Source organism: Lemur catta, chromosome 1, assembly GCF_020740605.2.
Source record: "Lemur catta isolate mLemCat1 chromosome 1, mLemCat1.pri, whole genome shotgun sequence".
In the NCBI taxonomy this organism is placed as follows: domain Eukaryota; kingdom Metazoa; phylum Chordata; class Mammalia; order Primates; family Lemuridae; genus Lemur; species Lemur catta.
This window is the reverse complement of record NC_059128.1, coordinates 107,567,169-107,592,003: the sequence shown is the minus strand read 5'-3', so window position 1 is coordinate 107,592,003 and position 24,835 is coordinate 107,567,169. Positions and strand designations below refer to the sequence as shown.

General features: G+C 58.9%; 1 protein-coding gene across 1 annotated transcript; it reads right to left on the bottom strand.

Moving 5' to 3' along the window:
- Positions 1 to 6,275: 6,275 nt before the first annotated feature.
- On the bottom strand, positions 6,276 to 24,619 carry ONECUT3 (one cut homeobox 3). The gene is made up of 2 exons (XM_045543638.1): positions 23,431 to 24,619; positions 6,276 to 6,568 (listed from the first exon to the last, which is right to left on the bottom strand). Exons 1-2 carry the CDS (start codon positions 24,617 to 24,619, stop codon positions 6,276 to 6,278), a joined length of 1,482 nt encoding a protein of 493 aa, XP_045399594.1.
- Positions 24,620 to 24,835: the final 216 nt, after the last annotated feature.

Sequence of the window (24,835 nt, the reverse complement as noted above, 5' to 3'; positions counted from 1 at the left end):
TTCCCCTTCTCAATTCTGTTTGTCTTTCTTTCTCTGGCGCCAGCTACTTCAAAGAAACCTTACAAACACAAGGGAGCAGCAGTGAGTTGGTATCTGATTCCCCAGTCCCATCTGAAGAAGAGCTGCCTTCAAGCCCAAGTAGGTTATGCTGGCATTTCAGGAAGTTGTCATTCCGGGGAAGGTGGAGACACCACCACCAGGGGAAGGTGTCCTCCGAGGAGATGAATCCCTCTTCCACAGCGAGCTCATCGTTGTCTGTGGACCGGCAATCTGCTGTTATTTCAGACAACCAAGGTTCTCCCACAAAAAATTTGCCCAGCGGCATGAACAAGGCATCTGGGTCTTCCCAGAAGTTGTAGATGGTACAGGAGAGGCCACTCTCACCCAAGCACCTCTTCCTAAGGCCCAGGCCACCTCTTCCTAAGAATCTGCCGTGAACCAAGGAGGGGTCAGTTTCTCTTCCAAAGGAAGAACACGAGCTGTCCCTTCCAGAAAGTGAGCCACAACCTTCAGGAACTGAGCCATTGCCTTTGGGCCAGCCGTTTTTGGACAGCCAGACAGAATCCTCAGAGGAGAAGCCATCATCTAGAAGTACCTCAGTACCATTGGGGAAGAGCCAGCCATACATCTCACCCAGGAGCCCCACGCCTCCAAGGAGGAGACAGTGGCGGAGACTCTGCCAAGTACAGAAGAGTCATCTTCGTAGGAGCAGCCTATGGAGGTAGAGCCCTGGCCCACAGAGAGGCAGCCATCACCGACGGAGTGGCAGCCGGCACCTAGCAAGGACCAGCTTCCACCTGAGATGGTTGGAGGGGCCACCTCTGCCCCCAGAGGATCATTCATTCCAGTGAATGTCAAGCAGCCAGCAGGAGGCCTTCCTCTGATGACAAGGACACTACATCCTTTTCTTTTTCTAACAAACGAGGGTGCATCTGACCCTGGGGCTTGGTTAGACTCACTTTGTTCCTACACTTCTTTTTGTGAAGCCACATGGAATAGTCTTTCCTGGTTTGTTAGGTTAGAACACTGGCCCCTAGTGGCCCATAGGGTATTTGCAGGGAAAGCTTTTTTCTTCTTTGCCCTGGGGTGGATCACGTGAGTGAGCTTCATTGCTCCCAAATGGAGAAAGGTAAGAGCAAATTCTGCTTTACAGTCTTGGCCCCTGCCACTGCCCACTGGCTGGCCCCGCTCCCAAAAGTTCATAAACTCGAATTCTGGCACCCTCTAGCCTCTTCCTCCACCAGGCTGCCCTGGTCTCTTCCCTTCAAATAAACCCCCTTTCACTTTAGACTTTGGAAAGAAGTGGGCAATGACCACGTCTTCAGAAGCAGGTCCCGACAAGTCTGCATCTTGAAGCGTGGTCGACTCAAAAGCACCAAGCTTTTCTGATTCTTAACTGTTCCTGATGGAGGGTGGAACAGTGTGCAGGGGTGGGGGCTCAGGGCGGGCCTGCAGCCAAGGAAGAGGGTGGGGTTCAGAGCTGAGAGGGGCACGTGGGTGGGGGCAGAGTCCCTCTTCCCTCCTCCGCCAGCCTTGTGGTGGACAGGTCCCGTTCCTCTCCCACCCCTGCACCCATCCCCAGTTGGCCAACACACATGCCTGAGTGAGTGACTAGAAAATAATTTATTGAAGAAAAACAAAACAACAAACCCAGCACAGCAATGGTTAACAATGATTTTTTTTTTTTTTTTTTTTTTTTTTTTTTACTTTTAAGCCTGTTGTCTGAGGGTGAGGGTGGAGAGGGTGTTCCTTCCCTCAAGCACTGGGGGACAGGGGACTTCTGGTGATCCAAATAGCCTCTCCCCAGAAAGCAGCCATAATTTCCATGCTTTATGGAAAACACCCAGGGCCACCTGATCTCCCGGCCCCTGTCACTCCTGGCTGAGATAATCCCACCAAAAACAGCCCTTGCTGGGGAGAGCACATGACAGGACCACAAGGAGGTGCCCCCGGAGCCTGAGGACATAAGTTTGGTTAGGTCTTTTGGGGCAGAGGATGTGAGATGGCCCAAGTTCCAGCTGGTGCAGGGCTGGGTGCAGGGGCCCGGGCGCACTCCTGCCCCGCCATCATTTCACGTCACTTAAGCCCCCAGCCCCAGGCAGACTGGGGCTTCCTATCTCACAGGGTGTGAAGCACCCCCTTTGGCACCCCTGGCCCTGCTAGTCAGGCCCCTCCTGCCTCTCTGCAGTCTGATCCCTGTGGCCTTTGGCCTCCTGGGGAAGACACACAAGGAACCCCAAGTCAGCTTGTCCACCTCCTGTTCCACCTCCGGGGATTGACTGGGGGTGGCTTAGAGACCTGGCCTCCTGGCACAAACAGAGGTACAGGCAGAGAGACATTGTCCCAAAGCCCACTTTCCTGATTTGGGTGGGTGGCCCTCTGTCCTCTAGGGTCCCAAAGTGGGCTGGGAGGGAGGGTCTGTACAGGTATGCACCCCCACCCTTCCAGGCCACACGGTAAAGCAGACACGCACCCAGCCCTGGGCCCAGGGGGCTGAGGGTGTCAGCGTAGGGGGTGGAGGAGCCGGGAGGGCCCCTGGGATCTCAGAAAGTCGGGGTGCACCCCAGCCCCTCCCCCAGGCAACAAGCCTCGGATGATCTGATTGTCTCCCTCCTCTGAACAAGACACTTGGGGATTCATGCTAAAGTGAAGCCAACCAGGTGGTGGAGTGAGGGGGTGTCCCAGGATGGGGATGACACCTAGGGCACCCAAGAATGGGGACTGGGGGTGGCTAGCAGTCCTTGCCTGGCTGGCTGCCGCTGGCAGGTGGGCGGGATCTGGGGGGCTGGGAGGTGGAGGACACCCCTGTGCCCTGTCCTGCTGGCCGCCTGCCCCCACCTTCCTGTCTACCTGGGGCCCCGCCCCTCCTGCCACCAGCTGGTTCCTCAGAAAGCGGGAAAGCAACAGACAGCAACGCAAAGCACCACGGAACAGCACCACCTTGGGCATGAGACACAAGGATGCGACACATGGAATTGAGGGGCCACTGCCCGTGGGCCCCGCCCCCGCCCCCCCAACCACCCATTACATTTGCGTCAGGAAAGAGTACATTAGTCATGCACCAAATCAAATTCCATTGCGTCTTTTTTTTTTCATTTTTCTTCCTTTTTTTCTTAAATTACATTAGAACACAGAACACATAGAATAATAAATAAATACTCTTTAAGACATGACCCCCAAAACCAAGAAAACTGAACAAGCCAGAAAACAGAAAAGTAACCCTCTCTCTCTCTTCCTCTCTCTCTCTCTCCCCCTCTCTCTTTCCTAAAGGACTCGTTTAAATAAGAAATCTGTAAACGCCGCCAGTCCTCCCTCTCAATCTCTCGCCACCATGCTCCCTCCTGACTCCTGCCCAGGCCACCAGCACTCAGCTCTCGCCACCCTGACATTCAATACGTCTCTCCCTCGGGACTCGTCTAACACATGACATGCCATCGTCTGCAAAATTATAATTTAACGGTATAAAGCTTCAAGTCACGTATTCCAAAAACTAGCTAAGGATTTTTCTTTTAAATCACATAAACTATACATTAAATATTTTGAGGTATTTCAGAGAAAATTGTCAAAGGCTCAAAGGAGTTGTGCTGGAGGTATCATTCCCCATGTGGAAAATGCTCTTTGGTATATGACAACCGACTGGGTCTGGGGGAGGCCCGGTGGGGCAAGGGGGCAGGTTGGAGTGACAGCCCGCTGGGGGGCTGAGGGGTAACAGGAGCTGGTGTGTGTGTGTGTGTGTGTGTGTGTGTGATATGAAGGTGTTTGAATAGGATCCAGGAGTTCTGGGCTGTGACATTGGGGCTTGGTCCAACCCAAACACAATTCATCATAACTGAAATGTTCCACATCCAAAAGGATCCTGAGCTTCTGCTTTCCTAGCAGGGTCAAAACAGGAGGCCCCGCCCACCTGACCCTTGGGCCTTAGAGGCCAGGGACCAGCCAGGGACTTGCCCAGGAGAGGGTGCCCAGGAAGCCCCGTCCCCCATTGGCCACTGCCCGGTGGCCCAAGATCCCCCAGCATTGATTTCCTAAGAAGGTCGTGGGGCCTGGGCCACAGCGGGACCCCTCTGGACCTGATGCACCTCATTGCCTTTGAGGGTCCCTTCCTCCACGAAATGCATATATAGATCATATTGGCATGGAGACAAAGATATTAATATGGTATATAAAAGTTTTCTGCCACCTGAAAGTTGTTTTTTTCTCCCCCCAACTTCTGATATTGAAAGAAATTAAAATGTTTTCATGGGCCCGGGTCTGCGGGGCCCAGAGGATATGTCCAGTGGGCAGGAGAGCTCCCGATTCATGTGGGGAACTCAGGGGTGGGGACAGAGTGCTACTGGGCCCGGGTTTTAGTGGGCAGTGGGTGGAAGGTTCCTCTTAGAATCCCAGGGACACCACAAAAGGAACAGGACACCACAAAAGGAACGGGATCCAGTATGTGTGCCAGTGTCTGTGTGCCTGCATGTGTGTGCATGTGGATGTCTGAATGTGCATGCATGAGTGTGCCAGTGTGTGTGGCTGCATGTGTACATATGTGTGCCTGTGTGTGTGCGTGGGCCTGCCTGCATGTGTATGCATGCGTGTGCCAGCATGTCTGTGTCTGTATGTGTGTTGGGGAGAGGGGTTCATTGCTCAGCGGGAATGGGGACCCTTTTTACTTTTAGGATTCTGCCCCAACACCCAAAGTTTCTAGAAGCATCACTCAGATCCAGTTGCTTAGAAAGTGGGGAGAATAGCGAGTCGATAAGGACAAGAGAACACTCCATACATTTCTTTGGTTCAAGAAGAAGGCACTCACCGACCTCACTATCCTCTCTCTCTCTCTTTCCCTCTCTCTCTCCCTCTCTCCCTCTCTCTCTCTCTGGTGGGGAAGGGGCAGCCCCTCCAGGCAGGCCCAAGCCAGTCCCACTGCCACCGGGGAAGCGTAGCAACCAGCACTAGTCCTTGGGGGAAATCTTTGGTATCAGGCGTGATTTTTCCAATCACAGACGTGAACGTTTGAGTGAGGTAGCCTTTACCTGGGGGAGGGGGAGGGCATTTCACTAGAAATGTCTTTTGCATTCTCGGGGGAGTAGGCAGGTGGCCCCCTCCCTGCGAGGAGCCGCCGGTCTGGGGGGGCCGCAGGGAGGGTGGGGTTTCCTCCCAGCCTGGGGTCTTGAACCCCGGGAGGCGGCGCTCGGGAGTCTTGGAGGTCACCCCGAGGGGTGGGGCGGGGAGCTCATCCTCGTGTCCACCCTTCCCCCTTGTCAATTTTTTTCTTTTTTTGGCAAAAAAAAAAAATGGAGCAAGCAGATTCCACCTTCCTCAGCAAGTCTGTCTCTCGGAGACGTCCAGGTTCGGCCGCTGCCCCTCCAGGCTCCGGGGCGCTGGGGCGGCGGATTCCAGGGGGCTCCAAGCCGCTGCGCATCCCGGGGCCTCCTCGGGGTCCCGTCTGGGTGGGATCTGGATGTCGTCTTCCGTCTCCTGGGCTGTCTGTCCCTGTGTGGTTCATCAAGGTGCCTAAAGGTAAAGTGAACTAGAGAGGGGTGCTGGGGGGGCGTCTGGAAGTTACCCGCATGTCGAAGCCCGCCGTCCTCTCGCCCGGGCGGGCTGGGAGGGGCGCGCCGTGGGTGCCGGCTCGCCGGGCCTCCCCAGGCGTTAAGGCAGGCGATTCTTGGCACAGGAGTCCCGGCGGCAGGGGCGGCGCGGTCCTCGGGGTGGGGCCGTCCTGCCCGCGGGCGAAGGGGGCGGGGCGGGGCACGGGAGGGTCCACCTTGGTGGGTTTTGGCGACTCTAGAAGGGGCTGGGTGGGGGGACCACAGGGCACCTGCTCCCCGGGAGGGAAGGAGGAAAGGAAGGTTTTTCCTGCCTCCCTCTTTGGGGGCGGGGGCGTCTGGCGAAGGAGGGGTTATTCTTAAAATTCCTTTTTTTAAATACCCGGTTTATATTTCTAGAATGTGCTTCTTGACCCGCTTTAGGGGACCACACAGTGAGCCCCCTGGGCGTCCTGAACTGAGAGGGGGGCTGCGGGACCCCTTTCTGTCTCCCTCTCCCCCCTGGGGGAGGAGGGGGCCTTCCTTTGGCCTGGCGGGGGCTGGAATGCAGGGAGGAGGGGGCCCGTTTTGTGCACTTGGGCTGGGGGGTGTGCTGCGTCTCCCCCCGGGAGTGGGGGGCCCCGGGACAGCACTCCGTCCTCAGGCCCCCGGGGGCGGGTCTCGGGCGGGGAGGGTGGGGTGGGAGACGCGGGGGCGCAGCGCCCGGGGCCTTCGAGGCGCGGAGGGCGCGGGGCCCGGGGCGCCTCAGGCCTTGGAGAAGGTGGAGGCGGCGCCCGCAGGGCCCCCGGCGGCCGCGCCCGGCTCCTCGGCCCAGCGGTTCATGCAGCGGCGCCGCGCGTTCATGAAGAAGTTGCTAACGGTGTTCAGCTCCAGGCCGAGCTGCTGCGAGATGGTGACCTGCATCTCCTTGGACGGCCGCTTGTTCTCCTTGAAGATGGCGATGAGTGTGCGTCGCTGCAGGTCGGTGAACACCAGGCGCTGCTTCTTGGGCTGCAGCGCGCGCTCCTTCTGCTGCTCCTGCTCCTTGCGCTTGCAGGCTGCGGGCGGGCGCGACACGGTGCCACCACCGCGCCGGCGACAGGCAGGCAGCAGGCAGCGGGCGGGCAGGAGGGAGACGGGGACAGCACGCAGCCCCGAGCAGAGCGGGTCGGGGGAGACCCCAGGATGGGCAGGGAGGCAGGGAAATGCGGACAGGGAAGGGAGGGACAGCCGGCAACAGAGGGACAGGGAGGCAGAGACACACAGGGCAGAAGAGACCGGAAACAGCACGGAAGGGAGAAAGCGGGAAATGGAAGGCGAGGGGGGCAGGCAGGCACGGGGTGGGGGGACAGGAGGGACAGAGAAGGGGACACAGTGAGTGCACCTCTGCAGGCACCACCACCACCCCCTCCAGTCCCTTCCCCATGGTGCTTGTCCCAAGCGCCCCGGCCCCCTCTCTAGCCCCATAGCCCCAAACCTCTCACCCCACCCCCCACCCAAGGGCTCCCCATCCAAAGGGCAACAAAAAGTTGGTGGTGGTCCCTTTCTCCTCTTCTTTCCCAGGCTGGGGAAAGGACATGGAACCTCTACAGGTGAGTTATTTCTGGCTCATTGTATCCTTGAGTGAAAGAAAGGGTTAATTGACAGGTGCCGGGGTGCACCGCAAACCCCAGCCACCCTCCTGCAAGGGCGGGGCAATCAGGTTGCCTCCTCCCCTGGGCTGTCCCTGCAAGGCCTGGGGACTGAACTTAGGGACACTGTACCAGGCTGACACTGGAGTCTGAGCCCCTCCCCCAGCCACAGGCTGAGAACGACCTGAGCTGGGTCTCCCTCTAGCACACAGGGGACCCTCGGGATCTGAGAGGATCCCAGGACTTTGGAGGAGGAGGTGCCAGTGCAGGGACTACCCCTCCCTCTCCCAGGGTAGCAGGTCGCCCTTTCTCTTGGGCCACCCAGCATAGAGCAGGCGGCAGAGGTTGCCCCCTGACCTGAGATGCTTGAAGACCAAAACAGCAACAGCTGAGGGTGATGCCGCAGGGCTGACACCTGTATCCTCCCTGCCCCAGCTGCAAAGCAGACACCTCCCCGCAATGCAGTGTTGGGGGGGTAGTGGGTGCAAAGGATGGGCTGCTCCCACCTAGAGGACGGGCCACCTGTCAGGCGGGCTGCTTTGTGGCATCAGCTTGAATATGATCAGAATCTCAATTTCTCTCCTGCATACCAGTCTGGGCCTGGGAGTGAGTGAAAAGTCTGCCCCACTCTGCTTCCTCCTGGGCCCCAGAAGTGGCTGGTGGTGCATGCTGTCCTAGCAGGTCTCTGCTCCCTGTCTCTCCTCTGTGTCAGCCCTGGTGGGCTACTGGGACGGCACAGCAAGCTTGCTTTTTTTGGTTCCGGAACAGCCAGAACAGATGACATGTTAGATCAATGTCCACAAAAATAAATGAATGTTCCCTGTGCGGTGACTCATGTCTCAGGGACAACAGGTTCTCCCATCCAGTCTGTGAGCTGACATACACTTCACTTCCTCTGACCTGGGATGGGCAGAGCTTCTAGATGGTGTTTCAGGTTTTAGGATTACATACGAATGATGGCTGGAGCTACTGGACATTTTAGAAAAGCATTTAGGCCGGGCACGGTGGCTCAAGCCTGTAATCCTAGCACTCTGGGAGGGCGGAGGCGGGTGGATTGCTCGAAGTCAGGAGTTCGAGACCAGCCTGAGCAAGAGCGAGACCCCGTCTCTACTAAAAATAGAAAGAAATTATATGGCCAACTAAAAATCTATATAGAAAAAATTAGTCGGACATAGTGGTGCATGCCCGTAGTCCCAGCTACTCGGGAGGCTGAGGCAGTAGGATCGCTTAAGCCGAGGAATCTGAGGTTGCTGTGAGCTAGGCTGATGACACGGCACTCATTCTAGCCTGGGCAACAAAGCGAGACTCTGTCTCAAAAAAACAAAAAAAGAAAAAAAAAAGAAAGAAAGAAAAGCATCTAATATGAGGATAAACTCAGGAGAAACTGACAAAGCAGGCTACAATTATAAAGCTATAATTAATATTCCCAGAAGGGTAAGAGGAAAATATTGTATCCATGAAACAAGTACAGAATGCCATGAAATAAAAGGCACCATTAAAGAGTGAGAAAATATTCTTATAATTTAAATATATAATAGTTGGAATAAAATTATTCAATGTAAGGATTGGAAGATAAACAAATATCTCAGAAAATAGACCAGGGTAGAAACAGAGGTGGCAAATGAGAGAAAGATGTTAATAGAGTTAGAGAATGAATTAAAATGAAGATTTGTCACCTGATCAAAAGGCAATTTGAAAGTAGAGGAAGCGATGATCAAATAAATAATAAAAAAACCTAGAGTTGAAGGACAGAAGCTTCCAGTTTAAAAGAGCCCATCAAGTCCTCAGCTCAATGCATGAAAAAGACACAGTTGAGTCTCCTCCTTGCGAAACGTTGGAGCACCAGGAATACAAGGAAAATCCTAAAAAGCTTCCAGAGATGAAAACCAGAAGTCATATCAAATATTGAGAATCAGAACACCTTTGGGTTTCTGAAAAACTAGGAAGCAGTGAAGAATGCTTTCAAAATTCCAAGGAAAAAGTCTATTTAGCTAGAACTGCCGAACATCCAAACACAGAGCATGAAGGTGCAATAAAGATGTAGTCAGATGTTCAAGGACTCCAAAAGTTGACTTTACGTATGCCCTTTCTCAGAAAACTTCTGGAGGATGTGTTCCATCCAAATGAGGAGGTATATTTTTTTTTTTTAAAAAGGAAGTGTAGGATTCAGGCAATGGGATCCAACCTAGGAGAAAGAGAAAAAGGGTCCCCTAAATGAGGAGGGGGGGAGACCCTGGCAGACAGCTAGAACAAAGCACCTGGGATATGTGGAAAATCCTATTGAGTTGGTTTTGCATTTTGTTGCAGAATGTGGAAAGAATTTATGTTTGGCAAATGTTAACTCCTGGAAAACCAAACAGTTGTACAAGAAAGGAAATGTAATCCTAGTACTCTACATGGCTGAGCTGTGAATGCTCCTCACTGAAAAACCACAGTAAGAGTAATTACTGAATATCGATTTAGGCAAAAGACTATATTTGTAACTGCATTGAGAAGCTGAAAAAAAGGGAGGGTATAGGTACAGACGTAGAAAGATGGCAAAGCAGACCCCAGAAGACACTGTGCCAGATAGCTTTTTGTGTATGAAAGGGGAGGGAAGAAAGTATGTTTATATTTTATCCGCGTAAAGAAACACTGGAAGGAAATATGAGAAGCTGCATAGACCTCTCACCTCTTTGGCCACCCTGGGAGGGGATCACCTTACCTGTTGTCATCTTCAGTTCATTCATTCACTCACTTAGCAATTTTCTCCCAATTCATCCTACCTTTACAGTAGGGGCAGAAACACAAATGCTCCTCAGAAAACTCGGGAGTTCTTTGTGTCAAGAGCCTCTCGTGTGTCCCACCTTTCTTTCTATCCTCACAATGCTTCCATAAGGTGGGGATTTTTCTCTTTATTTACTCAGAGAGGGTAAGCCACTGGCCCAAGGTTGCCCGGCAAGTCCCCTCAGGGGCAGGACAGGAACCAGAGGGAAGAGAGAGGGGAGATGTAGGTCGCCCCTCCCACCCCACCCCCGTCCCACCCCGCCTCCCTGTCCCCAATCAAGTGCCCAATGGGGGTCCCAGAGGCACAGGCTGGGGGAGGGGCCGGGTGAAGCAGAGTCGTGAAAAAACTTCGCGTTTTGTCGATCGCAGCAAAAAGAGGCTGGGCTCTCCCCCCTCTCCCTGGCGTTCAATCTAATTACAGCTCCTCGCAGCCGGATCGATCCGGGCTGTTTACCGCGAGCAGCTTTGTCATCGCCCATCCCCCCACAGCCTGGTGGGGGTCGGAGCGGGAGTGGGGGGAGGCGCCCCGGAACCGACCCGAGCGCACCCCGCCTCGCTGAGGCCACCTGGCCCCGTCAGCCCCGCTCGGGCTCTAAAGGCCACCCGTGGGCCCGCCGCACAGGTCGAGGTCACGGGCCCCTTTTACCGACGTGAAAACTGAGGCCGGAGACGGACCAGACCGGAACCGAAGCCGGACTGACCCGGTGCTGAACGGCAGCCGCACACTGCGGACCCGCCGTGGCCACCTCTTCTGGGAAACCTCAGCTGGCCTCTGCCCCATCGTCTCCCGAAGTCACCTCCGCCACATCAATCTGCTCATCGCCACCTCCTGCACCTCCTGTTTTCGTCGCTCCCCCATACCCCTAGCCTCATTTAGGACACGAACGCCATCCCGAGGTCCTCTTCTTGCATGGGGACGCTCCGTCATCTGTGGGGGATGGGAGTGGCCCCAGACCCAGACCTGTCACCACCAGGCGGGTGGTGTCAAGCCAGCTCTGGGAGCCTGGGCCAGTCATTTCCTGGCGGGCCTTTGTCCCTCCTTGTAAGAACCCTATACCTCCTTCAAGCATTCCTCAGCGCAGGCCACCCCTTCTCTCCCTCCCTCCACCCCCTGCCCAGTCACCTCCCTGTCCTCGTCTCCCACTGGCGCCTGACCCAGCCCCCCACCTCCTGTCCCCCTGGCCTCATCCCTGCACAGTCTGACCTCAGGGCCACTGTCCTGGCCGTTGCTGGCTGTTCCCGAGGTCCCCCAGGGCTGCAGGCCCTCCTTCTAATTTCTGCTCAGGTATCGCCTTCCCTTCCGGGACTCCCTGAGCCCCCATTTAACTCTCCCCATTCACCCCCACTTTTTCTTCTTTTTATTTTTCCCACACTCGTTGGAGTGAAGGTCTGGGTGGGACCAGACGCGGCTGTCCCTGTCAGCCCTGCTCCTCCTGCACCTCCAGGGCTGAGGCTCTCACACTAAGAACAAAGGATCCCCAGATGCCTTGAGTTTAGGATTGGGGGGCCCAGCCTGCCTGTCTCCCCCAGTGATCAGTGGTCAGTCTTTTTTGTAGTCCGGGATGAGGAGGATCCGAAGCTGGCTTCTGAGGGTTCCAGAAGCCCTTGGAGGAGATGAAAGACTACCTAGAGGAGGCTGAGACCCCCACCCCCAAATCTGACCCCCAGGTCATGGGGCACTGAGCAAACTAATGGAGCACTGTCTGGCCTCCCAGGCCTCCCAGCTCCTGGGCAGCCTTTCCCCAGCCTGCGCTGGGATCTACAGCACCAACAAGCCGGGTCATTTTCTTTTCTGGGATCAGGAAAACCTAGGGCAGCTGGGAGCATTCCGAGAGAGCAGCCTCCCCTTTGCCCAGTTGTCCCTGCAGATCCTGGTGTGTCCAGTAGAGGGAAGCCGGCCCCACCCCAGCCTCAAAGGGGACAAGGCTTGGGCTGTGTCTGGCCTGGCAAAGGTAGGGGACTTGGCTGAGACCCTCAAGTTGCAGCTGAAAGCCCTTTGGCATCAGACTCCTTGGAACTTGGCCCCCACAGCACCCACTCCCTCCCGGTTCGGTTCTTGCCTTTCTAAAAGTTGCTGGGGTCAGCAGACCACCTGGGGACCAGAGAGGGTGGCAGACTTGCTGCCCTGCAGACTCCCACCCGGTGTTGGACCCTGTGAGCTTTAGTTTCATCAACACAACACAGTCTTCATCATGGTTGGGGTTTGGGAAAGGGATTAGCCAGAAAAGTCCAGAATGAATATGGCGGGGCTGAGATGAGGTTCCTGAGCTCCCCTCTGGGGGTCCCCAAGCGGAGCTGAGCTCTGGACCCCACTTGCTGTGTGATTGTGAAGCGTTCCCTACTCTTGGGGCAGGCCCCCAGCCTTGGCACTGCTCCAAGAATCTTCCTGCAGGGAGGAAGATTGGAGAAACCGATGTCAGGGGCAGGGAGTAGGACTGCTCCAGCCAGAGAACTCCTACACATCCCTCAAGGCCCAGCAGCAATGGCCCCCCCCAGGAAATCCTTCCCCTCTCTCGCAGCAGAACCCTGGCTCCTTCCTCGGGGACCCTGGCCACTGTCCCTCCTTCTGGCCCAGCGCTGACCCCATGTGGCCTGAGACCCCTCTGTTGCTCAGTGCATAGTGGGTTTACACGAGGTGGCTGGGTGTGTTTGTCTGATGACTAATACACCCCTGGGTTACCCCCCTGTGTGAGTGGTGGGGCACCGGGAGGGGGTCTCAGCCCAGAGTGGAAGACCCTGCTGAGGGGGACTCAGGCGGCCACTCCCCTGGAGGGCAGGGTAGGACAGTGGGACCCCCAGCACCCTTAGCTGGGAGCAGCTGGGGCCTGCTGACTGGCAGGTGGGGGCCCTGGATCTGGTCACCCTGCTGGCACCAGAGCTGGGATCCCACCTGTTAACCCCATCGTCCCCCACAGGTGACCACACCTTTCTCCTTCCTCCCCCCTTCTCCCTCCCTCCATCCCTTCCCTCCCTCTCCTCAACCTCCCTTTGCTCCTCCCCTTCCATCCTCCTCCTCTCTCCCCTTCTCCCCTCATCCAGGGGAGCTTGGTGACTGGGCTTGTAACTGGGGTGCCGAGTCCCCTGGGTCCGGCACGGGTCAGTGGGAGCCTCTGCGTGCGCCTAACCCTGACGGTCCCTGGCTGCGTGCCGGCTGCCAATGGGTCAGAGGTCTCCACCACTGCACGTGCCAAAGAGGGGCCACCTGTGGCTTCCTCCATGGGCGGGTGGGCTGAGGCCGGTGAGGTGTTTGGTGTTTGCTGTGCATGCATGCTGTGTGCACAGGTGCTTGGCTACAATGGGGGGTTGTGTCCACACACCTGCAAACCACACGCTGGTGTGAAATCTGGAAAAACCTGCAATTGTAGTGAGAGCTGTCCATGCGACAGGCAAGATGGGCCCACTTGTGGAGACGTGGCCCAGCGGAGGTGGCCGTGGTTGGTGGCCCTGGGGGGCCACGGGGGAAGAACCACGGCCAGCAGATCTCAGCGTGACATTCATTTGCAGCTGGTGTGGGGTGCAGGAGGCTCTGCATGCATGTGGGGTGGGAGGGCTCTGGGGTGTGCAGGGGTCGGGTGTGGGTGCAGGTGTCGCCCCCATGGAAGTCTGCTGTGTGGCAGCATGTGGCATGCAGGTCTGTGTCCACTTAGTCCCTGGTATGGCCCCTCTCCGCCCCTGCCTGGGCTCCCCTTGCCATTCCCAGTCAGTGGGGACGCCGGGCTGGGCTCTGTGGGCCGAGTGGGCTCTGTGGAGCTCAGTTTCCTAGTTCATCAAGGGGATGCAGCGACCCAGACCCTGGTGTCCCTACCTGTGAGTGGGGGTGATGATCGTCAGAACCTGTGACGCAAGCTGTGAATGAATGAATGAATGAATGCCAGAGCCGAGCCCCGAAGCCACTCATTCACTGAACCATCCTGAGTTCCTGGAACGCCTGCTGTGCGAGTGCCAGTCAGGCAGCCCCGGCTCCACAGCCGGTGCCTGGCAGGGAAGAGGACTTACTCTGACAATCACAGATACGTGGCAAGCAACGCCTGCGACTTTGTTCCCAAACAAAGAGGCTGGCTCCTCTTGCTCTGAGTAGTGGGGGTGACAGAGGTGGCCTCTGGGTGGGTGTCTAGAGGGGCTCAGCTGGGCTCAGTGTGGCCTCCACGTGGGGACAGAGCTGGGCACAAGCCCAGGTGTCGGGACAGTTGCGGGGGGAGGATTGGTGAAGCCCAGCGGAGGGCTGGCACTGCTGGGTGTGGCATGACCAGCAGAGGCCTGAGTCCGGGTGGCATTAGCAGGACAGGGCCCCTGAAGGACAACTGGATGATGCCCAAAGGTGGGCTAAGAAATGGCCCCAGGATTCAGCCATGGCGGCACGAGAGTGGCTATCCCCATCCCATGTGTCCTTCTGTCTCTGTCTGAACAGGGCACCACCAACTGAGCCATCTTGTCTGTCCCCATGTGCCTGTCCCATGGGGGTCTGTCCACTCAGACACAGCGTGGGGTGAGCGGCAGTGTCCTTTTCTCCCCCGCCGGCCACCTCCTGCGCTGGGCTCTGGCTTCAGGGAGCAGACAATTCAATACGGAGCCTGGTCCCCGACTGGGATGATGACTGGTTTCCTTGGTGATGTGTCCTGCCCTGGCCACCAGCTGCCTGGCCCCAGATGTGGGGAACGCCAATGCCCCCACCCTGGTGGCTTGTCCCTGCCAGGCTGAGCTGAGCTGAGCATTCCCCAATGGCCTCTCTGGACCAGAGCCAGTCGGTGGTAACTTGCCCAAGGTCACATGTGCAATCACCCTGGGGGGGCCTGGAGCACATACCTTAACTCTCTTTGTCTACACCTTGAGCACCTGTGGGAGCTGAGAAAAGGGTTCCCATGGGGGGGGTCTTCTCCAGGGAGAGAGTGTGATCCACAACTCTGCCCCCAGGGGCCTCACCAGCCCCACATCTGTCCCTGCCTCACCTCAGGCCTTGGTACCCACCTTGGCCCACACCCAGCCTTGGGGACAGGCCCCGCCTCCCTCTCTCCCTCTCCTCGCTGATGCCACCTCCCCAGATGGGATTTTAATGGCCGCATTTTCAAATTAGTTCTGAGCCTTTCAAAGACTTATCAGGGAAATGAGCGGTCACACATGGACTGGGCCTGCCCCTCCCTGGTGGCTCCATCTGGAGGTTGTAACTTCATGGGGTGGGGGGCCTGGGGAAGGGCAGGGGCAGCTCTCACACTCGGACACTGAGCCCCAGAGACGCCCCCATTCAGGTACCCGCTAATCTGCAAACCGGGGCAGACGGAGTCGCCAAACCCACACACAAACACACACAGGGCTTTGATTTTTTTCAAAAAAATAATGTGAAGGAGACGTGGCGGCCGGCGGCTGGAAATGGATTTGAAAAAAATGACAGGAAAGGAACCAGCGATAAGAAAAAGGACAAAGAGGCCGGCCTGGAAAAGGGGGAGGTTTGACCCGGCGTTTCAATTATTGAGAAATTAATCCACAGATACTCGCGCAGGCAGGATGACCCGCTCCGGGATGTATCAGCTGCAGGTCCTCGGTGACCGCAAAGGGTTTGAAACAGCCTAAATGTCAGGGGGGCAGGGACGTGGTTAGGTAAAGACTGAAATGACCAAACAGCGGCACACTAGGCAGCCTGCAAAAATGACCGGGATGTGAGCTCTTCACGGATGTAGGTGTGGTCAGATGTCAGAGGGAGACGGGCACAACACAGTCGGAGGCCCTCTTTTGTGTTTACAAAAGGAACAAGAAAAGGAAAATAAGAAAGCATTTGCACCTGTAGCTGCTTTAAGCGTGGCCATGCTCAGAAGGGGAAATACAGGTGTGATTTGCAGAAGGAGGAGAGAAGAGGGCCTCCTCCAGTTCCATTTAAATTTGGAATGTGGTGAATGTGTCACCTATTTAAAAGTAATGTAGATTTTTTAATTTTTTTTTTTTTTTGAGACAGAGTCTCGCTCTGTTGCCGGGGCTAGAGTGAGTGCCGTGGCATCATCAGCCTAGCTCACAGCAACCTCAAACTCCTGGGCTCAAGCGATCCTCCTGCCTCAGCCTCCCAGGTAGCTGGGACTACAGGCACGCGCCACCATGCCCAGCTAATTTTTTCTATATATATTTTTAGCTGTCCAGATCACTTCTTTCTATTCTTAGTAGAGACGGGATCTCGCTCTTACTCAGGCTGGTCTCGAACTCCTGACCTCGAGCGATCCACCCGCCTCTGCCTCCCAGAGTGCTAGGATTACAGGCGTGAGCCACCGCGCCCGGCCTGATTTTTTAATTTTTAAGAAAGGGAGAAGAAAGCAGAAGGAAGGTGGCGGAAGAGAACAAGAGCGTTTGTTGCGCTGCCACTGCGCACTGGAGCCGAGCACACCTGAGGCGGCCGCCGATCTAGGGCGCACGCACGCGGGGGAACACGCACGCGGGGGAACGGCCCAAAGGCGGCTTGAGGTGCGGTTTCGGCCGGGTGGGAAGTGGGCGCCTGTTGGGGGCTGCACTCCAGGCGACCCTGGGGACGTGGGTGTGCACTGCGGGGCGAGGGCCGGGTTCCCGGGTCTCCTAGCGCCGGGCGCAAGCGTCCAGGTCCCTCCAGGCTGCGGAGGGCAGGTGCGCTCTGGGTGCCTTCTGGCTCAGGGAATGCCCGTCCCCGCCGAGGGCTCCTCGGCTTCCAGGGCACTTCGGGGCGATGTTGGCCCACTGCGCAAAACTCAGGCACAGACATCTCGCCAGCAGGCCCTTGGATGCCGAAGGGCGCTTGGAAATTGGTGGATCCCAGTCGTTCGGCACCCAGTGTCCTCTACTCACCCACCCCCAGTCTCCGTGGGCAGAAGCGACCCTCCCAACCCTCATGCACTAGGGAGCACGTCTGGCAGCATCTGCTCAGGCACCCTGAGAGGTGGTCTGGCGGGCAAAGCTGGGGCCAAGCACCACCCCCAGCCGCCAGGTCGCAGGTCTTCAAATGGCACAGCCGCTGCCGCCTGGAGAGATGGGGTTCTCCCAGGTGTCCCCACTCCACTCTGTGGCCTTGCACGTGCCAGACCCGCCCAAGGGCGGTTGGGGGGTCCTGAGCCAGAGTCCGCAGGCCTGTCCTAGAGTGTGCGCTACACCTGCGCCAGGGGCACCTCTCTCCTGCAGCCCGCGCCTAGTCATGGCGCATCTCTGTGTCCTCGTTTCTCTCTGCTGTGACTCTGTGGCTTTGCGCACCTGACTCTGTAGGCCAGAGGGGTCCCCCCACTGCCCCCCACATCTGCCCACACAAGACTCTAAAGGGAAACGGGTGCCGTTTGTCTCCCAGCCCCACCATCATCTGCACCTCGTTTGAAAGGGGGAAACTGAGGCGCAGGTGTCCTAAGACTGCCCAAGGTCAGGTGGGTCTCCCAGGCCACCCCTGGCTCCAGGCCCAGCCTCTCCCCTCGCCCACTAGCGCCGCCTTCCCTATTGATCAGGGTCCGTGTTTAATTAAGAACTTGATTCAAACCAGCCGCAAGCTCCCCGGGTTAAGCCGGGCTGCCTGCCAGCTACCTACAAAGAGATTGTGGGTGTCCAGCCTCACTCCCCACAGCCACCCTGGACTTTCCCACCTCCCAGCCTTCGTTCCTGCTGGTCCCACCAGCCAGAAGCCTCCTCCCCACATCCATGCAGGAGGCCAGAGAGTTGGAGCACTGTGAGGTGTTGTCTACACCTGACCAGCTGTGAGGGCATGGAGGCAGCCCACTAACCACAGAAGGATGAGCTCCAAAGTGGCCATAAAAGCCCCCTCAGGCTGTGGGGCAGAGGGCAGCGAGGGCTGAGAGTGGGGCTGGGAGACCAGCGAGGAGGAGGAGGAGGAGGAGGAGGAAGTGGAGGAGGAAGAGGAGACAGCTCCCAGCAGCAGCAGTTTAGACTAGAGTGGTAATGGTTGACAAGGAAGAAGAGAAAAGAATGGGAAAGAGATTCTGGGGGAGAAAAATGGCCAGATCTTGGGTAGTTCTGCAGCTTTAGGCTAAGGGACTTCAGAAAAAAGGAGCCAAATGTCAGGCCCAGCCCCTCCCCATGCAAGCGAGCCACCAGATGAGTCTGTGGGCTTATCTGTGGTATGGGGGTGAGTGTCCTGGCTCTCTGGCTCTGACATAATCACAGAAGGGGCTTGTTGGGCCTGGGGCTGGCAACAGGGAGGGGGGTTCGCCAGGAAACACAGAAGGTGGGGATCCTGGTGGCTTTGAAGTGGACGTGGCTCCCATCCACCATCCCTGAGGGGCTCTGGTGGTCTCAGTGTGATCACAATACTGTCACCCTCCGGGAGCTGGAAGGGGAAGCACAGGAGCCACAGCCCTAAAAGATGTGGCTCCTGTAAGGGGGAAGGGTGGGGCTGGTCACCTGCCACCCACCTAGGGATCATTCAAGCTGCTTGTCAACTAGAAAATGCTGTGACCTTCTCCCTCGTCCTTGTCCTCTGTGGTCCTGGGCCTTAATCTGCAGAGCCTCCCTGCCTCCCAGCCCCTGTCCCTGCAGTGCCACCTGCCTGGACTGCTCCCCTGCGTCTCTGCAGGAGGTCAGGGAATGTGGGCATCTCACTCCTAGTTTTAGCCCCTGTGAGAGGGGCTGAAACATGGGGGGCATTTACTGTTAGGAAAGCTGAGGCTGTGCTCACTCCTGCTGCAAGCAGGTGTGTGGTTTGGCAAGTGCCTTTCTCTCTGTCTCACTCAGCCTGCCGGTCTGTAGAACAGGCACAGTGACTGCCTCTGGTTTGAAAGGTCATTCCAGATGATTCCATCTCTCATGCCTGGTGGGTGAGCTGAGGAGGAAGGAGGGGGAGGGCTTGGGGCATCCAGCCGGCCACTCCCCACCTAGAGCCTGCCCTTCTCTCCCTCCCCTTCTGCCTGTGAGGCAGGGGGCGGGATCCCAGATCCTGGGCAGGGGGTCCTGGGGCTGTCCCTACTCAGCTCTTGAGGTCTACAGGGAGGGGCTTGTTTGGGGACACCCAGAGTCACCTTCGGCATTGAGCAACCCTGGATGTAGTCTACCCTCCACCATGCATCCCTGTGGGGGACTACTGTGTACCGCCAGACTCCTGCCCTCTCTTCTGGGTGTCATTTAATTCTCTCCATTGCTCAGATGAGAAAACTGAGGCTCAGACCCTTTTGCCCAGGACCAGTGAGGGACAGAGCCCAGGTGAGGCCCAGGTCTCCAAGCCCCCTGACGTCCCACTGTCTGGTGGGGCTGGGCATCTTTTCCAGGGGTGTCTGTAAGAGGCGTGGAACTCCATGCAGTGAGAAGTGAGGTTGCTACAGAAGGCAGAGGGGCCTTTAAGAGTGGAGATCCTGAGTGCTTGTAGTGGGGTAGACAGCTGTCCCTGCGGGAGACTCCCAGATTGGGCCTTGCAGGCTGGTTCTCTGCAGCCTCAAACACACTCCCCCTCCCGCACCCCACATTTCAACACGTCCGGGAAAGTGGCAGCTCAGTAGGGCAAGGCGGTGGGGATGGGCAGGGCTGTATTAGCCTGGGTGGGGGAGACTGTTCCGCCTCTTTAGGCTTTCCACCCCATCACCCTGAGACCCCCAACCCCTAGCGACCCCTGCTCACCCACTGCCAACGGAGCCGCGCTGTCACCATAGCTGTTACTGAACCCAGCGGCACCATCAGCATTGGATACCAAAAAGGGCTCCAGTTTTTGTCCTCAGGACAATTTGTTTTGTCTAGGCACAAAGCATCCCATCCATCCCTATCCCTTCCTGCCTCAGTTTCTCCCCACTCGTCTCCACCCCCCCCCCAGGGATTCTGGGCTCCTGCTTTCCCATGGCACCAACAGGAGGAAACTGGCCCTTCTTTCAACAACCTCTGTCTAAAATTTTATTATATGTATATATACACACATATTTTTTTTCTGATCATTTACAAAAAATACTTTTCCTCCGGAGTTGCAATTTAAACGATATTTGAAGCCAAAGCTATCGACCAGGTGACGGTGATGAATTAGAGACGGTAATTCGAATTCATCGACCGCCCCCACCCCCCCCAGGAGCCTGCCGGCTCCTCCCCCAAGCCCTCTCCCATAATTACTGTTGGGGGGAAGGCTTCGATGAGGAGGCCGCTCCCACCCTGCGGGACACTGGGGACCCTGAGGTGAGGCCCCAGCCCCATGGGAGCCAGGTTGGGGGCTTGGCTCGGCCTAGAGAGGCCCAGAATCTCAGAGTGTCACATCCGGAACCTGGCTCCACATACACTTTGCAGATGGGTAAACTGAGGCACACGGGACGGGCAGTGGGGCCCGGGACTCTGAGGTCTGTTGTGGGGTTTCTTGGGTGCTGTGGCGAAACAAAGATACCACCTGTTCCCCTCTCTCCCCCACCCTGCCCCCTGATCCGAGGAAGGAGGAAGGAGGCTGCACTTCCGCCCTGGATGGGGACAGAGGCCCACTAGGCCTGGGGACAGAGGGGTCTTCCAGCCACCCAGCTCTCTCCTCTCTTGTCTCTCCTTTTCTTTGTCTCTCTTTGTCTCCCCTCCCCCTTTTTGTCTTTCTTTTCCTCTGTTCCTTTCAGTGGCTTTGGTTTCTTTTTCTCTTTCCACCCCTGGCTTCTTTTTCTCTGTTTCTGTCTCCCTCGTGTTCTCTGTCTCTGTCTGTCTCTCCCTGTCCCTCTCCACCTCTGCCTCTTCCACGGGTCCGTCTGTACACGCGCGTCTTTCTCCCTCTGTGTCGCTTTCTCTCTCCTGGCCCCGGCGCCACTGGGGACACCCCGCAGCCCCCCAGCGAGGGGCGAGGCCGCAGCCTGCGGGCGCGCACGACACACTCCTCCTAAAGTTGTCGGAAGAGGCCTGGGGAGGCACCGGGACCGGGACGTGGGAGGAGGAAGGGCAGCGAGTCCTCTCCCTGCCGAGTTTGAATGGTGCGGAGTGGACAGATTTCTCCTTCCTAGAGCGCGAGCGCGCCGGGCACCAGCAGGTGCTTCGGTTGTCGCGGCGCCGGGCGCGTGCTGTCGAGTGGGGACGCCCCCGCCGCCTCCCCCTAACCGCCGCGATTTGCCGCCACTTAACCACTTTTCATTTGCGCAGCCACCGGAACTAAAGGCCTTGGCCGGAGCCTAATCACCCCGCAGCCCTGAGCCCCGCCACCTCTAACATCCCAGGCGGAGTCGGGTGGTGCAGACGCGGCCCCCTGCGTGCCAGAGGGGCGGCAGGTGCCCAGGGCTGGGGCCGAGCCAGCCAGCAAGGGTTTGCCAGGCTGGTCGGTGGGGTTATGGCATGGGCAGCCGCCAGGCGGAGCTGGGAAACAGGCCGGATGGTCTCTGTTTATTGTCCCCAACACCCCAGCACCCTGCCCAGCCTCAGTGCCTCCCCCCTACCACCCTGTCCTCTATGCTTCTCTGATAAGGCAGCTATTCTAATTCCTGTTGCCTAAAAGGGGAAATCGAGGCTCAGAGAGATGAAACTGTTCACCATTGCCAAGAAGGCAGGCAGGCAATGCTGGGATGCAAACCTGGCCTCAGTTTCCCTATCTGTAATTGCACCTGTGGCAGGAAGGGGAACACTGAGGCCTGGGTGGCCACCTGGTAGGCAGAGGCGCGCACAGACCCAGGGATTGTCACTGGGTTGTCTCTGCACAGGACCGGTGCTGCTCTCAGGGCAGCAGGTACCCACCCCCAGCGACCTCTCCCCTGCGGTTTCTCATTCTGTGAGGCTCAGGCAGATCTTTCCGAATCTTTGGTGTGGCCCCCGAAACAGACTGTTCAAATACCGCTCATGGGTCATGCTAGTTATATAAGGTGACAGTGAGAAAAACAGAGAGTGGTGTGGATTCCGGGGGCACTGGTGGGGGACACAATGTCCCCCAAATATGTGCGCTGGACAGGAGGCTGCCGGTGGTGGGTGTCCCCATGTATAAGCCACCCAGCGCTGCGGGGTGAGTGAGAGCCACAGTGTCTAACAGGTTAGAGCTGTGCCTTTAGCACATGCACGGGGTGCCCTCTGCCCCCCGGAGGTCAGCTACATTGCACACTGCAGGCCGTGGCTGTGTGTCATGACTGAGTGTCTACGGGAACACGTGTGCTATTGCATATGTCACCCACGGGGAGCAGGACAGAGTGGGTTCTGCTCTTGAGACCATCCAGGTTCCAGTAGCCATTTCTAACATGTCACAACAACCTCCCTGGGCACTTTGTTACCTGCCCCAAAGTGGAGAATTTAAGAATCCCATAAGAGGTTCTAGCTAAGCACCTTGCTCTGCAGAAGGGGGAAACTGAGGCCTGTCTGTTGGTACAGGCTCCTGGAGGTTGCCCGGTCCACCTGGGGTGGGGAGAGGGAGAGGCTGGCTGGGGAAGAATGACACAGGACCCTCTCCAATCCCCAACTCGTGCCCCCTCTTCCACAGCCCCCCTGCCTGGCTGGGCCAGCTGGGGGACGCAACCAGCCCCCAACTGACCTCCTCGTTAGTGGGGCACCTTCTAGAGCCCCCGCCTGCCCCCCGCCCTTCTCGCCCTTGCGCTCAGAGAAGCGATCGATCCGGCGCCAGCCGCAGCAGCTATTGTCCCTGTGACTGGGGTGGGCAGCCCCCTCCCCAGCACTGCCAGGGAAAGAGACCCCCCCACCTGGCCCACGGGTTCCCCTGTACCCCCACACCAGCCCCCAGGAAGTGGGGGCCTGGCCGGGCTGCCTTGCTGGGGGCAGGTGTGGACTTCGTTGTTGTCAGCTGGGAAGAAGGAGGGAGCGGGGTCCCCAGGGGGCCGGTGGCTGAGAGTGAGAGCGAGAGAGACAGAGACACGCAGAGGCAGAGAGACAAGAAGCTAGAGAAAGCATGGGGAGGAACAGGAGGAAAAGAAAGAGCAAGCGACAAATAAATAGAGCCCCGTTTGTCCCGACAGAGCGAGGAGAGAAGTAGAAACCAGAGACACAAAACCAAAAGGCAAGGCAGGCAGGGAGCGCGCCCCGGAGGCAGGAGCGAAGTCACTGGCTGTGAAGGCCTCCGGGCAGTCGGGGCCGAGGGTCCTGTGGGCCGCCCCTCCCCCGACCATTCTCGGGTGACCTTTGCCAGCGGCCGGAGCGGGGGAGGGGGTATTGATCGCGGAGGCCGAACTACAAAGAAGCGCGCGCTGAGCCGGGGGCTGTGGCGCGGGAGCCCGGTGCATCGTCCCGGAGCTCTGTGGCACCAGGCTGGAGGCTCAGCGGCCCCCCTCCAGAGCCCTTCGGGAGGAGGGGAGTGGCACCCCAAGCTGACAACAGCGGCTCGTCGGGGGACACAGCCCCCCAACGCGCGCGCGTGTACACACACACACACACACAATGAGCCACCCTGAGCACTGTTTCAGGGAGATGCCTGGACCCTCCCCGCAGTCTAGAAGGAACTAGAGAACCCCTAAAAAACGGCAGAGAAGGCGACGGGGTGGGGGGGTGGGGAGATGACACAATCCCTTTCTCCCTTTTGGCGACGGTACAAACGGGCAGGGGCGCAGATCGCAGTCTAGCCTCCTGCGAGGGGGTCTCGGGCTGGCGGGGCGCAGGTCAGTGCTGGGGAGCCCCAGGCCGCCGCCCCCGCGGTCGGGTGGTGCGAACAGCGCTCCTACCTGCGAGGCGCAGCGCAGACATGCGCTGGAACTCCGGCTCCTGAAGCCACTTCCACATCCTGCGGAAGGTCTCGCGTCCGGATTTGAGCTTGCTCCACGGCTTGGGGTTGCGCAGCAGGTCGGAGAGCGTTCCCTGCGAGCGGCACAGGATGCGCTGCGCGAAGATGGCCTGAGGGATGCTGTAGCGCTTCAGCTCCGCCGTGATGCGCTGCGCCACCTCCTTAGTGTTGATCTCCTCGGCCGCAGCGCCCGCGCTGGGGCCGCTGCCGCCCCCGCCCGGACCGCCGCCTCCCGAGTGCTGCCCGTGCGCCCCGGCCGCTGCCAGCCCGCCCAGCGGCGCCAGCAGCCCCGCAGTGCCTCCGCCGCCCGGTGCGCCGCTGCCTGCGCTGCCGCTGCCCCCCGGCAGCCCGCGGGCCAGCGCGTCCTCGGCGCGTCCCAGCAGCGCGGCGTGCGGCTCGAAGGCGGCGGGCGGCAGCAGCTTGTCCCCGGCCAAGTGGCCTGGCGCACCGTAGGCGGCCAACGGCGGGGGCGGCGGCGGCGGCGGGGGCTGCGGGGCACCGTGCAGCGCCGGCGGTAGCGCGTTGGGCAGCGGCGACAGGGGCGACCCCATGGCGGGCAGCTCCTTGCCGTAGGGCCCGTAGAGGTGCCCCACGGAGGCAAGTGCAGCGCGCTCGTCGCGCATGAGAGTGAAGCTGCCGCTCACGCTGGCCGCCAGGCGCTGCGGTGGGGGAGGCGGGGGCGGCGCGGCCGCCGGGTGCGGGTGCGCGTGGGGGTGGCCGCCGTGCGCCCCAGCCACAGCTGCGGCCGCCGCGTGCTGGTGGAACTTGTCGGCCACCGCCGCCAGTGGTGGCAGGTGCTGCAGGGGCGTGAGCGTCGTGTAGGTGCCGCCCAGGCCAGGCGCCTCGCAGGCCATGCCCATGGCCGGGTGCAGCGGGCCCGCCAGCTCCCCGCGGAAGTCAGCACCGCCGCCCGCGCTGCCCGCGCCGCCCGCTCCCGCGGAGCCTCCACCGCTACCGCCGCCGCCGTCCAGCAGGCTCGCCATGCCGGCCACCAGGCCCGGGCGCCCGGGCGCTACCAGGCCGCGGTGCTGCGCCGCCGCCGAGCGCGCGTGGCCGGGGCTCAGCAGCTCGCCCGCCTGCGCGTGGGCCACGCCGTGCAGGCCCCCCAGGCTCTCCAGGCTCAGCTCCATGCTCCGTCGCCCGCCAGCCGCGCGCGCTCCTCGGCGCCGGCCCGGCGCGCTCAAGGCCGCGGCATGGCTCCCTCCCGCTCCCCGATGGCTGCGCGCGAGGCTGCCCGGCTGCGCGGCGCTCGGCCCGGCCCGGCTGCGAGCGCGGCCACCAGGATGTGGCGGGGGAGCGGCCGCCGGCGCCGGGGCCCGGGTCTGACGTCAGCGCCCCCGCCCACC